The sequence below is a fragment of the Phyllobates terribilis genome, unplaced genomic scaffold (genome assembly GCF_046119375.1).
Source record: "Phyllobates terribilis strain yellow unplaced genomic scaffold, ASM4611937v1 Scaffold_12__6_contigs__length_324123572, whole genome shotgun sequence".
In the NCBI taxonomy this organism is placed as follows: Eukaryota; Metazoa; Chordata; class Amphibia; order Anura; family Dendrobatidae; genus Phyllobates; species Phyllobates terribilis.
Genome location: NW_027362772.1, coordinates 294350983 through 294369067, shown reverse-complemented (window position 1 = coordinate 294369067; position 18085 = coordinate 294350983). Strand labels below are relative to the sequence as shown.

The 18085-nt window shown below is 48.4% G+C and overlaps 1 protein-coding gene across 1 annotated transcript in view; it reads right to left on the bottom strand.

Annotated features, from left to right (window-relative positions):
* Positions 1 to 293: 293 nt before the first annotated feature.
* Positions 294 to 18085, bottom strand: part of LOC141172730 (nicotinamide N-methyltransferase-like) — a 117226-nt gene continuing 99434 nt past the window's right edge. The window contains exon 3 of the mRNA XM_073657201.1: positions 294 to 988. Coding sequence (XP_073513302.1) covers positions 565 to 988 — 424 coding nt within the window. The 3' untranslated portion in view covers positions 294 to 564. The remainder of the gene's footprint in view (positions 989 to 18085) is intronic.

Below are 18085 nucleotides of genomic sequence, written 5' to 3'. Positions count from 1 at the left end.
TTTATGCAAATAGTGAGGTTTATTGAAAGTGTTTCATGAAAGATCAACTCTCTAAACCATCTGTTTTCATTGATTGATACCAATTTTATGGCTGCTAGATGGCCATCGAAAGCAGATATCTGTCAAAAAGCTACTGTGATTTATGCTGATTTCAGTTAATGGTTGTATGCATTTAGCATGAGGTACATCCCACTCAATATGATCAATGTTCATAAGTCAATTTTTTTTAATTTATTGCAAATAAATGTGAGAAGTTCTATGCTACTAAAGGACACAGATAGGTAAATTGTACATCTGTTGCATTAAAACTGCTTTATTATGTGCACTTTAATACTAAACATCCAACCCCATCATGGAAATATAAGTGTGAATGAATGATCATCAGTATTTTTTACCTTATAAATAATATTTCCCCTGGGAAACATGGTGCACAACACTTTTTACAATAACGACAGGACAATTAGGTTTTTATACTTCTATCATGCACTAGACACAAATTAAGGAAGATGATAGGATTTAAGCTTTATCACTTGAAATGGAAACTCAACTTCTGACATCTCAGACCTACTTCTGTTTGCGAGCTGCAATGAATAGCATGGCCTTATAGTCAGTAAGGTCACTCACAACTGTTCTCTTCTTAACATTACAGCGGTCAATGATAAAACCTTCCGCAACTAGAGCTTTCCTGGCAAAATCCTCATCATAACTGAAAGCATGGTACTTGTGTTTCCCGACTGTATAATATGTCATCTCTAAACAAGCTAGTAATATAATGTGTCCTCCAGGTTTCAGCAATGAGGAGAACTTCCTGAGATATCTCATGAAATCATCTTGATTTTTGCAGATATAATCTAGGAGCCAACCAGTGATGACACAATCTGCTGGAGGTAAGACGATTGGATCCATCATATCTTCTTTTTCAAGGTTACATTTCACAACATGTTGAAGGGCTGATCGTACTTTTCCTTCTTTGTCTTCTAACTGGTCTCTGAAAGAAAAGGGAAACGTGATAAAAGTGATTGTCCCACAGCCATTGTTGAATGGGATGACATTAGTAGTGATGAGCGAACGGGCTCGCCACTGCTCGGTACTCGCTATAGCATCTCTCTGCTCGAGATGCTCGGCGCACTGCGAGTATTTCCTGGTTGCTCGGGCGGAAGCTCAGGCCCCCTCCCTTCATGTTTGGAGCTCTTTAGAGAGCCAATGAACATGCAGGGATTGCCTGCCACTCACTGTAATGCTGTAGCCATGTTGGTTGTGGCATTACAGTGATTGGCTGGCCGCACAGCGTCATCATATTTAAGAAGTGGCGCCGCCATGCTCGTCACATTCTACCCTGGAAACAGGCAGTGTAGGGAGAGGTGCTTCTGAGCTAGGGAGAGATTTGCTTGTTTATTAGTTAGTATAGGTATTCCATAACATCTATATATCCATCTGAACTAACAGTCCTTCTGAGAACTAATCCAGCTGCATATTTTCAATGGTGAAGGTGATAGCAGGAGTTAGGCAGGCAAGCAGTGTATGTGGTAGACTGCAGTGCATATAGCAAGAGGGTCCATTGAACGTCCTGTTAGTGTAGATATTCGGCAACATACTGTATATATATGTATGTATATATATATATATATATATATATATATATATATATATATACAGTACAGACCAAAAGTTTGGACACACCTTCTCATTTAAAGATTTTTCTGTATTTTCCTGACTATGAAAATTGTACATTCACACTGAAGGCATCAAAACTATGAATTAACACATGTGGAATTATATACTTAACAAAAAAGTGTGAAACAACTGAAAATATGTCTTATATTCTAGGTTCTTCAAAGTAGCCACCTTTTGCTTTGATGACTGCTTTGCACACTCTTGACATTCTCTTGATGAGCTTCAAGAGGTAGTCACCGGAAATGGTTTCCAACAATCTTGAAGGAGTTCCCAGAGATGCTTAGCACTTGTTGGCCATTTTGCCTTCACTCTGCGGTCCAGCTCACCCCAAACCATCTCGATTGGGTTCAGGTATGGTGACTGTGGAGGCCAGGTCATCTGACGTAGCACCCCATCACTCTCCTTCTTGGTCAAATAGCCCTTACATAGCCTGGAGGTGTGTTTGGGGTCATTGTCCTGTTGAAAAATAAATGATGGTCCAACTAAACGCCAACCGGATGGAATAGCATGCCGCTGCAAGATGCTGTGGTAGCCATGCTGGTTCAGTATGCCTTCAATTTTGTATAAATCCCCAACATTGTCACCAGCAAAGCACCCCCACACCATCACACCTCCTCCTCCATGCTTCACGGTGGGAACCAGGCATGTAGAATCCATCCGTTCACCTTTTCTGCGACCCACAAAGACACTGTGGTTGGAACCAATGATCTCAAATTTGGACTCATCGGACCAAAGCCCAGATTTCCACTGGTCTAATGTCCATTCCTTGTGTTCTTTAGCCCAAACAAGTCTCTTCTGCTTGTTGTCTGTCCTTAGCAGTGGTTTCCTAGCAGCTATTTTACCATGAAGGCCTGCTGCACAAAGTCTCCTCTTAACAGTTGTTGTAGAGATATGTCTGCTGCTAGAACTCTGTGTGACATTGACCTGGTCTCTAATCTGAGCTGCTGTTAACCTGTGATTTCTGAGTCTGGTGACTTGGATAAACTTATCCTTAGAAGCAGAGGTGACTCTTGGTCTTCCTTTCCTGGGGAGGTCTTCATGTGAGCCAGTTTCTTTGTAGCGCTTGATGGTTTTTGCAACTGCACTTGGGGACACTTTCAAAGTTTTCCCAATTTTTCAGACTGACTGACCTTCATTTCTTAAAGTAATGATGGCCACTCGTTTTTCTTTAGTTAGCTGCTTTTTTCTTGCCATAATACAAATTCTAACAGTCTATTCAGTAGGACTATCAGCTGTGTATCCTTTTGTAACTGTGTAACTTTTGGTCTGTACTATATATATGTATACAATACAGATCAAAAGTTTGGACACACCTTCTCATTTAAAGATTTTTCTGTATTTTCATGACTTTGAAAATTGTACATTCTGAAGGCATCAAAACTATGAATTAACACATGTGGAATTATATACTTAACAAAAAAGTGTGAAGCAACTGAAAATATGTCTTATATTCTAAGTTCTTCAAAGTAGCCACCTTTTGCTTTGACGACTGCTTTGCACACTCTTGGCATTCTCTTGATGAGCTTCAAGAGGTAGTCACCGGAAATGGTTTTCACTTCACAGGTGTGCCCTGTCAGGTTTAATAAGTGGGATTTCTTGCCTTATAAATGTGGTTGGGACCATCAGTTTTGTTGTGCAGAAGTCTGGTGGATACACTGCTGATAGTCCTACTGAATAGACTGTTAGAATTTGTATGATGGCAAGAAAAAAGCAGCTAAGTAAAGAAAAACGAGTGGCCATCATTACATTAAGAAATGAAGGTCAGTCAGTGTGAAAAATTGGGAAAACTTTGAAAGTGTCCCCTAATGCAGTTGCAAAAACCATCAAGCGCTACAAAGAAACTGGCTCACATGAGGTCCGCCCCAGGAAAGGAAGACCAAGAGTCACCTCTGCTTCTGCGAATAAGTTTATCCAAGTCACCAGCCTCAGAAATCGCAGGTTAACAGCAGCTCAGATTAGAGACCAGGTCAATGCCACACAGAGTTCTAGCAGCAGACACATCTCTTCAACAACTGTTAAGAGGAGACTTTGTGCAGCAGGCCTTCATGGTAAAATAGCTGCTAGGAAACCACTGCTAAGGACAGGCAACAAGCAGAAGAGACTTGTTTGGGCTAAAGAACACAAGGAATGGACATTAGACCAGTGGAAATCTGTGCTTTGGTCTGATGAGTCCAAATTTGAGATCTTTGGTTCCAACCACTGTGTCTTTGTGTGACGCAGAAAAGGTGAACAGATGGACTCTACATGCCTGGTTCACACAGCGAAGCATGGAGGAGGAGGTGTGATGGTGTGGGGGTGCTTTGCTGGTGACACTGTTTGGGATTTATTCAAAATTGAAGGCTTACTGAACCAGCATGGCTTCCACAGCATCTTGCAGCGGCATGCTATTCCATCCGGTTTGTGTTTAGTTGGACCATTGTTTATTTTTCAACAGGACAATGACCCCAAACACACCTCCAGGCTGTGTAAGGGCTATTTGACCAAGAAGGAGAGTGATGGGGTGCTACGCCAGATAACCTGGCCTCCACAGTCACCAGACCTGAACCCAATCGAGATGGTTTGGGGTGAGCTGGACCGCAGAGGGAAGGCAAAAGAGCCAACAAGTGCTAAGCATCTCTGGGAACTCCTTCAAGATTGTTTGAAGACCATTTCCGGTGACTACCTCTTGAAGCTCATCAAGACAATGCCAAGAGTGTGCAAAGCAGTCATCAAAGCAAAAGGTGGTTACTTTGAAGAACCTGGAATATAAGACATATTTTCAGTTGTTTCATACTTTTTTGTTAAGTATATAATTCCACATGTGTTAATTCATAGTTTTGATGCCTTCAGAGTGAATGTACAATTTTCATAGTCAGGAAAATACAGAAAAATCTTTAAATGAGAAGGTGTGTCCGAACTTTTGGTCTGTACTGTATATATATGTATCAGAGATAGGCAGGCAGTGTATCTGGCTGACTGCAGTGTATAATACAGCACAAGAGGCTCCATTCCAGTTCTGTCTGCTGCTGCTGTTATACATATTTCTACAAATAGCCCCATGTATCAGGGGCCAGGGATAATATTTTTTTTATTTTAATCCTGATTATTTGGTTAAAAAGCAATCCAGAGAACACCGTTTTCCTGCTCCATTTGCTTGTTTCCACAGCGGAATACAGCCAGACTCTTTCCATATTACAGCGATAAATTTCCAGAAATTTGTAGTGAACATTAGTGTTGAGCCACCCCCGTAGTGTTTGAGTTCGGTTCGGTTCGTCGAACACCTTTGAACACTGTTAAAACCAATGGCAGGCAAACAAAAACACATAGAAACACATAGAAAACACATAGAAAACACTTCAAAAGGTGTCCAAAAGCTGACAAACTGCTCAAAAGACACAACTAACACATGGAAAAGTGACAAGTACATATAGTCATGCGAAAAGAAAAGAGGTGGAGGAGTAAAAGGAGGGGGAGACACAGATATAGGCATGTCATGCCCTTCTAAAACCAAAAAAGTGCGAAGCCGACATGGCCAGTCCGTTCCTGCCCGTGCGACCTCCGTGTCGCTGGGTTTGTGCCAGAGCTGCGGTGGACCCTGACGGCCAGCCCCCCTCTCCCAATACTGGTGCCTGTCCGCTGGTGGGTCGAGCGAGCCCCCCTGCGGTGGAGTCAGGTCTAATCTTTTTAATTTAAATTGTCTCTCTAATTTGAATGAGAAAATACAAAGAGAGAGAGAGCGCAAAGCCCAATAGGGTTACACCTGTAGACATAGGGAATAATAGTAAAATGGTGGTTCTCACCTGGTTGGGTTGTGTGAGGACACAACTACCATAACATATAAAAGGCAGCTGCAGCGGATCTCCAATAGATGTCCCACAGGACCAGAATAAATCCAAAGGCGGTGAAGGTAGAGATATACGTCCGCGCTGCTGAAAGATCCTCAAATCAGGAACATATATATCTGTTGGTGCCCTGATGAAGGGGTGTGGAACACCCAGAAACGCGTAGGCATTTACCAATAAACAAGGATTTTATTATATGTTCCTGATTTGAGGATCTTTCAGCGGCGCGGACGTATATCTCTACCTTCACCGCCTTTGGATTTAATTTGAATGAGTACACTTTAAATCCTTTTACAAGGATCTATTTGAGGGCAAGTCTCATGCCAGCAGCCACGGTAGCAGGAAGAGGCGGAGCCTGCCGTGTGCTGCTGGGTCTGAGGTGTGGAGAGAGCTCCTGGGAAGGGAGGTTTTGTTTTTCCATCTGGGACTTTTTGTCTGCCCCCTTCCCAGGAAAGCAGGCTTGCGTGGGGACTGGCCTCTGAGGCTGGGCCCCCGGCTCCCACCTCCCGGTCCATGCCGGCGGGGGGGGGGGGAACACCACTTCAGCTAAGGCAGCAAGATCTGGCCAAGCACCTGGCGAGGGGTCTAGCATGAGGACCAGGCTGAGGAGGAACAGTGAGGCTCCTTCCCCCAGAGGTGGGTCGAGTGCGAGCAGAGGTGTTGCGGAGGTGCCCCCTGATTGGGGCACCAAGGTGGAAAAGGAGGCTACCATCAGCTATATCACCCGTGTCCACGAGCAAATCTGTGAGTATGAGGAAGCCTCAAAAAAGCTAAGATCCCTCTGGGGGGAGTTGATAGCAGCTCAGGGAAGATCCGAGAGGGCCTCCAGCAGCAAGAAGCCTGAGCTGTCCGCCACGGTCCGGAAGATCAAGCGGGCCATCCATGAGTTGGAGGATCGGAGATGTACCATCTTGGCAGGCAGCGGACCCTTTAAGGAGAAGCTCAAGAATGAGGACCGGTTCAGAGCCATGACCGGTGGGGCTGTGGAGGGGTCTCAGAGCCCCAGCCAGGTGGTGGAGGACATGGAGGAAGAGGAGGCATGCGCTGAGGAGCTCGCGCCCTACCCACTGTCTGGTGGCCTGGTAAGTGATCTCCAGGCGTCGCATAGCGGGATAGCCCCCCAGCAGATGGCTCTCCCGTCTTATTCCTACCCTTCAGAGGGCAGCGGGAGCGAGGGGGAGGATGTGGAGGAGGGGAGTAGTAGTGAGGGGGGCTGCCTCATCATGAAGCAGATCCAGCAGGTCGAGTCCCCATTTTGTTTTGGTCAGCTAACATTAGGGGATGAGATCTGCGAGGATGAGGCACCCGGGAGGGGTAAGAAGAGGAAGGCGAAGAAAAGGCAGAAGAAAACTCTGGTCGCACATAAGTTTGTGTATGTACCCCTCCCTGGGGCCCCCCTGTCCCATTGTGTGGCACCCGCTACCCACCCCGGCACGGACCCTGTTGTGGGTCCGCAGCAAGGGAGCGGGGAGAATATAGGCCATGGCACGCAGAGCGCTGCCTCTGTTGGTAATAATGGAGGCAGTGGGGCGGATGTGTCTGACATGGAGCATGGCGCGAAGGGCGGTCCGTCGGTGGTTAACATCAGTGGTGGTGCTCAGGCTGGACCCCCTGTAAAAGGGGGGTCTGCTCTGGCACCTGGTGCACCTGGTCTGGCACCTGGTGTGCCTGTCCATGTGCGGGGGGTGGCGGGTGCATCTGAAGCTGCCCCTAGCACTGCTGGCGGCGCACCGACAGCCGGGGCCGCATCTTCGGCGGCACGTGCTGGGGTGTCTGAGTCCCTCACACACGGATCCGCTAAAACTGGATCGCTTTTGGGGGCCCAGGTACCTGCTAAGCTCAAGGCCGCTGGGCCTACAGCTCTGGCAGAGCCGGCTCATAAAAAGGTGGGGTCTGCTCCCCTGGCGGGGTCCGCGGCAAGGTCGGGGCCCCCTGCGCAGGGGCCCATTAATGGGTCTGTGCGGGGGGCTCCGCCACCGGTGGATGCCGAGGGGGAGTGGCCTATCCTGGGGCCGGCCGCCGGAACCAGGCTCTTTGCAGTCAAAGGTGTGACTCTGGGGGGTGCTGAGCCCCTGGGAGTTGGTTCCGTGAGTCCAGGGGCCACCGTGATTAGACCCGGTTCTAGGTCGGCTTCGGGGGCTCCGGCGCGGCCGGCTTCAGGGGGCGTGGCTTCCCTGGCATCTGCTGTACCAGTGGGCGTGGCCTCAGAGGACCTCTCTGCACCCTTGGGTGTGGGGGCGTGGCCTCAAGGGCAAGCCCCCCCGTGGGCGTGGCTACGCCCCGCCAACGGCGCGGCCAGCTGGGAGCAGTGGTGCCACAGCCGCAGCGGAAAGCAGGAAAAAAGGTGCCTGACGGGTGTCAGGAGAAGCAGGACTGGTCGGAGTTACTCCTGTTTCACTTCCCGTCTCACTTCATGTGGGTGGAACAGGAGGCTCTGCCAGTGATGCAGGAACTGTGCTGCTAAAGCCTTGTAGCGTCGTTCTTAAGGGGCCAGTAGCACCTGGAAAGCAGAACCCCCCGGCAGGGAAGGTGCCTCAAATTGGAGGTAAAGCCTCACAAAAACTTAAACATTGTGACCCCAGTGTGCATGGGAGTGGGAGTGGGGTGAGTGGGGTGAATGTTGACGAGGATGTGGATTGTGTGGGGATGGATGTGTCTGCGGCTGGGGATACGAGTGTTGGTATGTCTGTGGCAGGGGGAGAGAGTGGACTGGCTGGTAGTAGTGGGGGGCTTGGGGAGAGGGCTGGTCCATCTGCCCCCCCCGGCTGCGAGCCCCCGGTCTTTTGCGGGGGTGGTAGCCGGGGTTTCGAGGCTTCTCGGGGGGGGGAGCCCGTCTGGCGAGACTTTGCCGTACAGGCAGTGTCTCGCCAAAATGGTGTTAAGAGAGTGACCGTTCTGACCAACAACGAGTCACTCTCTGGAGTGGATATAATGACGTGGCTGTCCCGCTATGGGGAAGTCTCGGACGTCCCAAAAAAGAACAGGGACGAGTTTGGCATTTGGTCAGGGGGCTGGACCTTCATGGTGAAGTTGAGGGTCTCAGGCGGTACTGTCACCCACATCCCCTCCTCAGCATTCCTGGGGAGGGACAGGATTCTGGTCTTTTACCAGGGGCAACCGAAGGTCTGCCACAGGTGCGGTGATCCCCGCCACTTCAGTGCGGGCTGCAAGGTGCAGAAATGTGCCTTGTGTGGCGGGGTAGGTCATCTTGCCGCAGCCTGTGGTGACATTAGGTGTCACCTGTGTGGTGATCTAGGTCACCCGTATAGCCGCTGCGCCCGCTCCTTTTCTAATACCGTCTCTGGTCAGGCAGGGGAGAGCTGTGGGGTGGTCCCTGGCGGTGCATCATCTGCTGGAGCTGGAGGTGGGGGCAGGAGAAGAGCTGAGGGGCCAGTGAGGGATGGCGAGGCCGGTACATCCGCCCACCAATGGCAGCAGGTGAGGCGCCGTGGGGGTAGGAGGCAGGATAAGCCTCAAGCAACTGGGGTGATGACTGTCCCCTCCCCAGAAGCGGCAGCCGGAGCTCCTGAGGCCCAGGGGGAGGAGGCGGTGAGCGAGGAGATCAGGAGGATGGAGAGGGAGGAGGTGGCTGCTCCCGGGGACTCCTCCCAGTATGAAAGTCTGGACGAGGAGGTGGTGGAGCAGCCTAAAAGATCAGGTGACAGTAAGACTGGTAAGAGTCGGAGGAGGAGGAACAGAAAAGGGGCAAAAACATCTAAGGCCCCCCCCTGGCCGCTAAGGTGCCGACGGAAGGGCTCACCGGCTCCCCTCTGATCCCCCTCTCCAACCGGTTCCAAACCCTTGACGACTCTGCTGGGTCGGAGGTCGAGGGTGAGGGACCGGCAGTAACGTCTGGGGTGCCTTCAGGGAATAGCGGGGTCCGTCCTCCGGGGGACTCAGTTTTCCCTGGGGGGGGACTGCCCCGGGGTCCGGAGGTGAGGAACCCGTTACGGGGAAGGAGGTGTCCGGAGAGATGGATACCTCGGTATCACTTAAGAGGAGGGACAACTCGGGCTCCTCCTCGGATGGTGAAGGGAAGAAATCTGGGGGTACAGTAAAGAAGAAGGCCATCTAACTCAATCACCCATGATGGCGGAAGCTACCCCGTTGACTCTGGCATCGATTAATGTTGCCAGTATTAAGTCAGATGCGGCTAGATTCACGGCCTTTGATTTTTTCACCCGAGTTGAGGCTGATATTTTATGTTTGCAGGAGACCAGACTAACGGACATGGGGGCCATTTACAAGGCAGAGAGGGAGTGGAGGTGCGGGCCCTCATACTGGTCTCTTGCGGCCGAGCCGTATAGCGGGGTAGCGGTCCTTTTTAAGGCCGCTTCGGTGGAATGCAGACGGGTGATTGAGGTAGAAATGGGGAGGTGCTTGGTCCTTCACGTCTTCATGAGGGGACAAGAGCTCCGGCTCATTAATATCTATGACCCACAGTCTAAGTGGGACCGTAAGTGTCTCTTCCTGAAGATCAAGCCCTATCTTTTTACGAGCCGGCAGGTGGTCTTCGGTGGGGACTTTAACACTGTAACTAGGTCCCGTGATAGGGGAGGCCCCGGTGACCGGCTGGCTTATGATAGTATAGCCCTGAATAGTATAGTGAGTGAAGCTTGCCTGGTGGATGTCCACATCCGGCACACCTCAGGTCACGGGGGATTCACCTTTTATAGGGGAAGTAGTAGGTCCAGGATAGATAGTTTTTTTTTAAAGGAGGAGGCCGTCTCTACTGCAGTGTCCGTTGCTGAGGTGGAATTCTCCAACCACTGTTTAATTTTCTTTTCCTTGAATGTTACAGAGACCCCCCGGATGGCGAGAGGCCTATGGAAGCTGAATTCGTCCCTGTTGGAAGAAGCGGAGATGAGACAATCCTTTGAGGAGTTTCTTCGGAGCCAGGTACCACTTTTGGGTCTCTGTAACAGTAAGTCTGAGTGGTGGGAGATCTTCCAAAGAAGGGTCGCAAGGTTCTTCCGTCAGCTCTCGAGCCTCAGAGTCCTGAACAGGTACCGCCTGTATCGGGATCTGGGGAGGAAACTCGAGCAGCTCGTCTCGACTGGAGGGGACCGTGAGGAAATCTCCAGGGTGAAGGCCTTGCTCAAGAGGTGTCAGTATGATAGGCACACGTCCTTGGTTTTTGAGAGGGATTTCGGGAAGTACCGCTCACCCGAATCCTACAGGAACTGCAGGATGTCAGTGAATTGCAAAGTGGTAACGGGACTGATCGACAGTACAGGGTCCCTGAACAGATCCAAATCAGGGATCCTGGAGGTGGTCAGATCCTTCTACTCACACCTCTTGGGGAGGAGGGATCTGATCGGGATGAGATGTCGGCTTTCCTGGCTGAAGCCATCCCTGAGCCAGGGGATGACCACTCTCTTCATGTTTTGACAGAGGTGATCAGGGAAGAGGAAGTGAGACGGGCCATTGATGGGCTCCGGCCCAAGAAATCGCCTGGTCCGAATGGCTTAACATCCGAGTTTTTCAGGACTTTTAGGGACTCTTTGGTGCCCCTCATGACTGAGGTGTTTAATGAATGTCTCTCCTCGGACATTCTTCCCGGTTCAATGAGGAAGTCTGCCCTGATTATTCTGTCAAAGGGTAAAGACTCGTCCCATATTGAGAATTGGCGTCCCATAGCGCTTCTCAATACGGACCGAAAGCTTCTGGCAAAGGTGCTTTTTAATCGGTTGGTGAAGTCTGCGCCTCGGCTCCTTTCGGGGGCCCAGCACTGCTCTGTTCCAGGCCGCAGTACTTTTAGTGCTGTGCTCGGTGTCCGAGAGGCAGTGGAGCAGAGTAGGGCAGGTCACTGGAAGGGGTTCTTGCTGTCTTTAGACCAGGCGAAGGCCTTTGACCGGGTCAACCATGAGTACCTCTGGTCCGTCCTTCTGAGGTACGGTGTGCCCGGGCGGTTTGTTGATTGGTTAAGAGTGTTATACAATGGGGCAGAGACTTTTCCGCTTGTGAACGGTTGGGTTGGACACCCTTTTGAGGTGAAGTCTGGTGTCCGCCAGGGCTGTCCTCTGAGCCCACTGTTATACGTGTTCGTGATCGACCCCCTTCTAAGGAGGGTGGAGCGCGGACCGTTGGTGGGAGTCGGGATGGACCGGGCGGAGTCAGAGGCCACCTTGAGGGTAGTGGCGTACGCTGACAATGTTTCCCTTTTTGTATCCTCGAGAGAGGAGGTGGATTGGGTCATGTCTGAGGTTGAGCGCTACTCGGTGGCATCCGGGTCCATGATCAACCGGGATAAGTGTGAGAGTCTCTGGCTGGGAGGGGGAGATTCAAGTTTTGATCTCCCGGTCACACTTCCAGGGCCTCAGGCCACAGCAAAAATCTAGGCATCAGTTTCGGCCAGGGGGATTATCCCCAGCAAAACTGCGAGGGCAGACTAAAGATTGCCACCCAGAAGGTGGATCAGTGGAAGGGTTGGTCCTTGACCCTGAGGGAAAGGGTTAGCCTGGCCAAGGGGTATTTGCTCCCTTTACTTATATACCTGGGCAGCGTTTGCATCTTGCCAGAGCCTCTTTGGACACGGGTCTACAGCCTGTTCTTCCAGCTATTGTGGGGGAATAGGCTGAACCTAATCAAGAGGGAGGTCACGTACCGCACGAGGAGACTAGGAGGGTTGGGTATGGTCAACCCAGTGGTGTTTTTAGTAAACACCTTTCTTAAGGCTAACATCACCAACCTCTGGTTAGGGAGGGCTCCTCCGTGGGTATTCTCCTGTAGGGGGTGGTTTCGGCCTTTCTTCCAGGAATGGGAGACGGGAGGGCAGGTGAAGGACCTGCGAACGCCTCATGGGCATCTTCCGGCTTACGCTACCCCGGTTCTGAAGGTGATCCGCCGGTGGGGTCTGGGAGTGTGGGAGATCAGGACCTTGTCGAGAAAACTACTTGACAATAGGGTTCTGTTGACCCACTTCCAGAAGCCTCTGGCGCTCAAGGATTGCCCAAACTGGGATCTGGAGGTAGGGCTCAGGCTTTTGAACTCAAAACGGATCCCCGTGAAGTTTTGGGACTTGGCTTGGCGCTGCTTCCATGGGAGACTGTATGTGAGGGACAACCTGAAGTACAGGAACTCTGATGTCCGGGATTGTCCCCGCGAGGAGTGTGGCGGCATGCTTGAAAGCATGGAGTACTTCCTGCTTCGGTGTCCCTTTAATACAGAGGTCTACAGCAGGGTGGGTGCTTCCATTGGCTGGCCTCGGCTGGCAGGCCTTTCCTATGCAGAGTGGGCCTATGGGGCATTCAAGTCCCTTGGTGGCCGAGATCGAGGCACGGTTTTCTTAGTTAGCTTAGTGACTAGGTTTTAAACGTGGAACGCACAGTGTTTAGTGTCCACCCAGCAGAAAGCCCTCCCCAGGGAGAAGGTGATTAGGAACATCCTGGGTGACCTGGCAAAGGTGCGCTCGCAGGAGTACGAGAGGCTCGGTGCAGGGAGCTCCTCCCTTCTATGGAGGGGGTTCTCATTTAATGTGCCCTAGGGATAGTTAGGGTCCTGCGTGCTTGTTTATAGGGTGAGTTTAGTCCCTTTTATATTTATTTGTAGGGACAGATAGATGTGTAAGGACAGGGAGGGACAGATAGGGATAGTCTTTAGGGTCAGGCAGTTAGTATAAGGTTGGTAGTGAGGGCCAGTGATGGACAGGTAGGGATAGATAGGGAAAGATTGGTAGGGTGGCAGGGACAGATTTTTCTTTTCTTTATTAGAGAGGGTCAGGGTGAGGGCCTCCGCAGTTTCCAGTTTCCCAGTGGTGGGCTGTTACCCTCACTTTGTAGCTTTTTGGTATTTGAACCCGTATATAGGGCTTGCAGGCACCAAACTTGGGTCTGATTCTGGTTCATGATAATATAATAGGTGTTGTTATAAGATGCTGTAAAGTTGTGTATATTATTTTGTATGTTTATGTTTATCATGTATATTATTCTTGTAAGTGTGTGGGGGGTTTAATTTAGGTTGGGTGGGGGGTTTCGGGGGGGAGGGGGGGAGAGTTTTTGGGGTTCGGTGGAGGGGGGTGTGGTATCATGGACGTCCTGATGTGGATGAAAAGGCAAAAGGACCTGTTTTTTTCGGGCCACAAACTTTAGTGGGACTCTTGTGTGATGTGATAAGGCCACAAACTCTCGTGGGACCTTGGGTGTCGGGTGTGGTTATTTTAGTTCAGGTTTAGTTATATTATTAAAAATAAATAAATAAAAATAAAAATTCTAAAAAAAAAAAAAAAAAAAAAAAAAAAGTAAAAATTAAAAAAAAAAAAAAAAAATTTTTGTGTGCAGTGTTGTGTCGGCCAAGAGGCCTACTTTTCTCTTTTTTGGCAGTGGGCCCGGTTTTTAGTTCTCTTTTTTGGGGTTTGGCATGAGTGTATAAGAGTGAATGTGTGTATGTTAGGAAAGGGTAAAGGAAAAAAAGGAGGGTCAAGGCCTTCCCTTGCTGAGGGGGGTTTTGAGCAAGAGGTATTGCTTTAGTGGACATTTTTGTTGCTAAAGATTGCTGGACTTTGTGTTTTGGGCTTTTTTGGGGTTTCCTTGGGGATTTGTTTACTGGGGCTTATATTTGTATGTTGTTGTTTTTGTTGTGTTTTGTACTTTTATATAAATTAAAAAAAGAGTTCCAGCTCCAGTAGCGTCCACTAAAGCTGCTGCAGTTAAAAAGCTTTTATAAGGATCGAGCTTGGCGGTCCACCGCAAGGCATCCTACCACCAGTCCCAGCCCCTGTGCCTTGGGGTGCCACCCCGATGCTCTTCACTGAGTGTCCCGGGGGCCCGAACGATTTCCTTTGAAAAAATTAAGTGTCCAAACTACAGGTGGTGTAGCTTGCTTTTCAGCTGGGTTAATTTGCTGACTAGCAGACACTGCTACTAGGCCCAAAGCATTGCTTGGGCTAGATGCAGTTAAAAATTTGTAATTAGATACTCTCGTTGGATGCTGAGAAAGCATTCCATAGAGTCTCCTGGCACGCCATATATTATTCTCTTAAAAAGCTTGGGGTAAGGGACCCTTTTATAGCCAAAATCATGGCCCTGTATCGCAATCCGTCAGTTAGGCTGAAGATAAATGGAACATTATCATCACCTTTCATAATCACGAATGGGACAAGGCAGGGATGTCCTCTGTCCCCTCTCTTATACATCCTAGTGATGGAGCACCTGCTCTCATCAATTCACGATAACTCCAATATTAGGGGGATTGAGGTGGGAGACACCGAGTACAAGTGCTCAGCATTTGCTGATGATGTCCTAGTATATATCACTCAACCACATATATCCATCACTGCTGTTATGGCTGAAATAGATCACTTTGGTACATGGTCAAATTTTAAAATCAATGCAGCGAAGTTTGAGGCCCTCAATGTCTCCCTCCCCAAATCCATACAGGATTCCATCCAGTCCAACTTTCCCTTTGCCTGGCCCTCACAGGGTATCAAATACTTAGGAATTCGTATTCATAGAGACCTCTCCCGTCTATTTTATCTTAATTTTGGGCCCTTTATTGAACAACTTCATAGAGATCTTACTTATTGACCAGTGAAGGATTTTTCCTGGTTCGGCAGAATAAATATACTAAAAATGAACGTCCTACCTAAACTCTTATACCTCTTCCAAACCATTCCCGTGGTAATTCCCTACTTTTTGGAAAAGACTACGCAGTAGCTTTTGCAGATTTATCTGGGCAAGTGGGCGTCCACGCATTTGGGAGGACGTTCTGATCAGACACAAACAAAAGGGGGGCCTTAGCCTTCCGGATTGTAGAAGGTATTACATGGCAGCAGTACACGCTAGAATCCTGGACTTCTTCCATCATTCGGAGGGGAAATTGTGGGTCAAAATAGCTCAATCCATTTGTCCTAAAGCTCTTACCACTCTCCCATGGTGCTCCCATTTAATTGTCCCCTCTCTTGGCCTCATGTCATACAGTACTTATGCCACTGCTTTGGCTTTGAAATCCCCCAAAACAAGCTTATCCTCAATCGACCCCCAGGGCCCCTTGCTCCCGATTTCAGATAATCCAGATTTCCCACCAGGACTATCTGCAATTAGATTTCTCGGTTCAAATAAATCCCATCCGATATTATTTTCTCATGTCATCTCCAATACTTCGCTGCTCCCCCTCAATGACTTGTTACAGGGAAGAGCCACTTCCCCGAAGGCTAATTTTGAATATAGCCAGTTACAACACTTCTATTCAACTGTGAAGAAGTGCACACATCTTCATAGAGATCTCACAAACTTTGAAAAATTGAGCCTATCATTGTCACACCCTATACACTCCATCTCCCTACTGTATAATCTCCTCATTGCCCAGGTAACTGACAATAGGCCAGGATTCTGCGGTGCATGGGAAAGGGAACTGGGGAAGTCCTTCTCTGACTCACAATGGGATAAATGTTTCTTCCTAACACATAAAACCTCAATAGGGTCCAAAGCTCAGGAAACCTCCTTCAAAATTATCTCTAGATGGTACCGGGTACCAGGAGTCCTTCATAGATGGTATCCAGTGGTCTCAGATAGATGTTGGAGATGTGGGGAGGGGGAAGGGACAATGTCACACATATGGTGGGCATGCCCTATAATAAATGCATTTTGGGCAAAGGTGGTTCCCATGATTGAGAAAATAACTGGTTTGACTATCCCTAATATGCCAGAAGTCCTCCTTTTATCAATGTTACCAATAAGTAAACGTAGTTGTAAAAGGTCATCAATAGGCTATCTAATACAGGCGGCTAAGAATGTCATTCCACGACACTGGAAAAGCAGAGACCCACCCACTGTGGAGGAATGGTTTGCGGAGATCTCCCTCCTTAATAGGATGGAGCATCTGATTGCCATCTCACCGGCAGATGTTGATAGATACTGTGTGATTCGGAGGGATTGGATTGATTTGCAAAACTCTGACGCCTACCATCTAGCCCCCAACTAAAGTTATCCACTATTGATTGGTGGTCTGCCGTGGTCCGCTCCCTCTCTCTCTATCTTTCATATGGAAAAATACATGCTTGATCTGGATATTGATGGAAAACCCTCCCTGTACCCCCCAATGTACTGTCGTTATGCATAGATTTATAGTTATACTATCCCTTTTACTATGTATATTGTATTTTCTTGTACTTTTTCAACACAAAAATAAAAAAAAACTTGAATTTGCAAAAAAAAATTGTAATTTGATCTACAGGCGGTGGCTACTCCGCTGACTAGCAGACACTGAAACTTTGGAGCAGACCTCTGATTCCCAGGCTATAGTATGAGTAAACAGCTCTTCAGACTCAACCATCTGTGTTACCCCAAGCCATAGTGTATGTAGTTTCTTACGGTTAAAAGGGGGGGGAGAGACCCGACCCACCTGGAATTGACGATGTCAACATCGTGTAAAACACAGCAAGGGGACTCCAAAAAGAGTCTCCATTTTTTCCCAAAATTGTGGCACAGACACCACTTAAGTGGCATCAATTGTCCCAGAGTAGCTTAAAATGGTTGGTGAGGTGATTTTCCAAAATCCTCAAGCTTTTAGTCTCCCCAGAATGACACAGGTGGGGCAGATGGTGGTTGTCCCGGCCCGCTAGGCCGCATTGTAGCACAGTGAGCTTCGCACTGCAACTTATGCTTCATATCCGTGTGACGGTTCATGCATGAAGTACTCAAACTATGGATTTTTTGGCCTCTACTTAGCTTTTGGTGACAAATGTTACAGATAACACGAGTTGGGTCAAACTTATCGATCTGAAAAAATGCACAGGCTATGCAAGGTTTAGAGCCCATGCGACTCTGCTACTAGCAATACTATCAAATGATTGGCTGGGTTAGATGCAGAGCATCTGGGTTTGGTTGGGGGTCCCCACAGTCTGCCTAGGCTAGATGCAGTTAAAAATTATTATTAGATACACAGGCGGTGCAGCTTGCTTCGCAGCTGGGCTAATACGCCCAAAGTATTGGTAGACTCTATACTAAATAAGGAAGGATTCACTGACTGTGGTGTCCCCTCCTTGGGCCATGGTGATTGGTGGAGATTTGGTGGATGATTATAGGAGAAAGCTCCTTAATAGAGAAAGTTGGCGGATTTATACTTTAAATACACGTGTACCAGCGGGTTTAAACATCAGACATGATTTGATGTATCATTATGAATGATCATTTATAGATTATTATTATATATATGTTCCTTTTTTCTTCTTTTTTTTTTCTTTTGGATTATTTACATTTATATGCATTGTTTCTATGCTATACGATTTTAACATGGTATGTGTGTTTAAATTTCTGATTAACTCAGCCTTGAACAGGTGCATAGCAGAACATGACATATAAATACCACTTCCTTGCTGTTTTTTTGCTATGCAATGATTAAGAACCTTTAGTTTGAAACGCGTTTGCTGTTCTTCTCCAAGGTGGACTTTTAAAATATTTTTTGTATGACCCAATAAAAAGTGGATTTTAGAAGATTTGTTCAGCTGGATCTTCCTGGTTCCTCATGTTCTTCTGGTAGCACTCCTGGCTCCGTGCTGTTGATCTTCTAGGTGGGTGAGCTGATTTTTATCCTTTCTTTTTCTGCCATTTGGCGATTGGTCATCCACTTTCGCTGCCCCTTACTCAACGAAT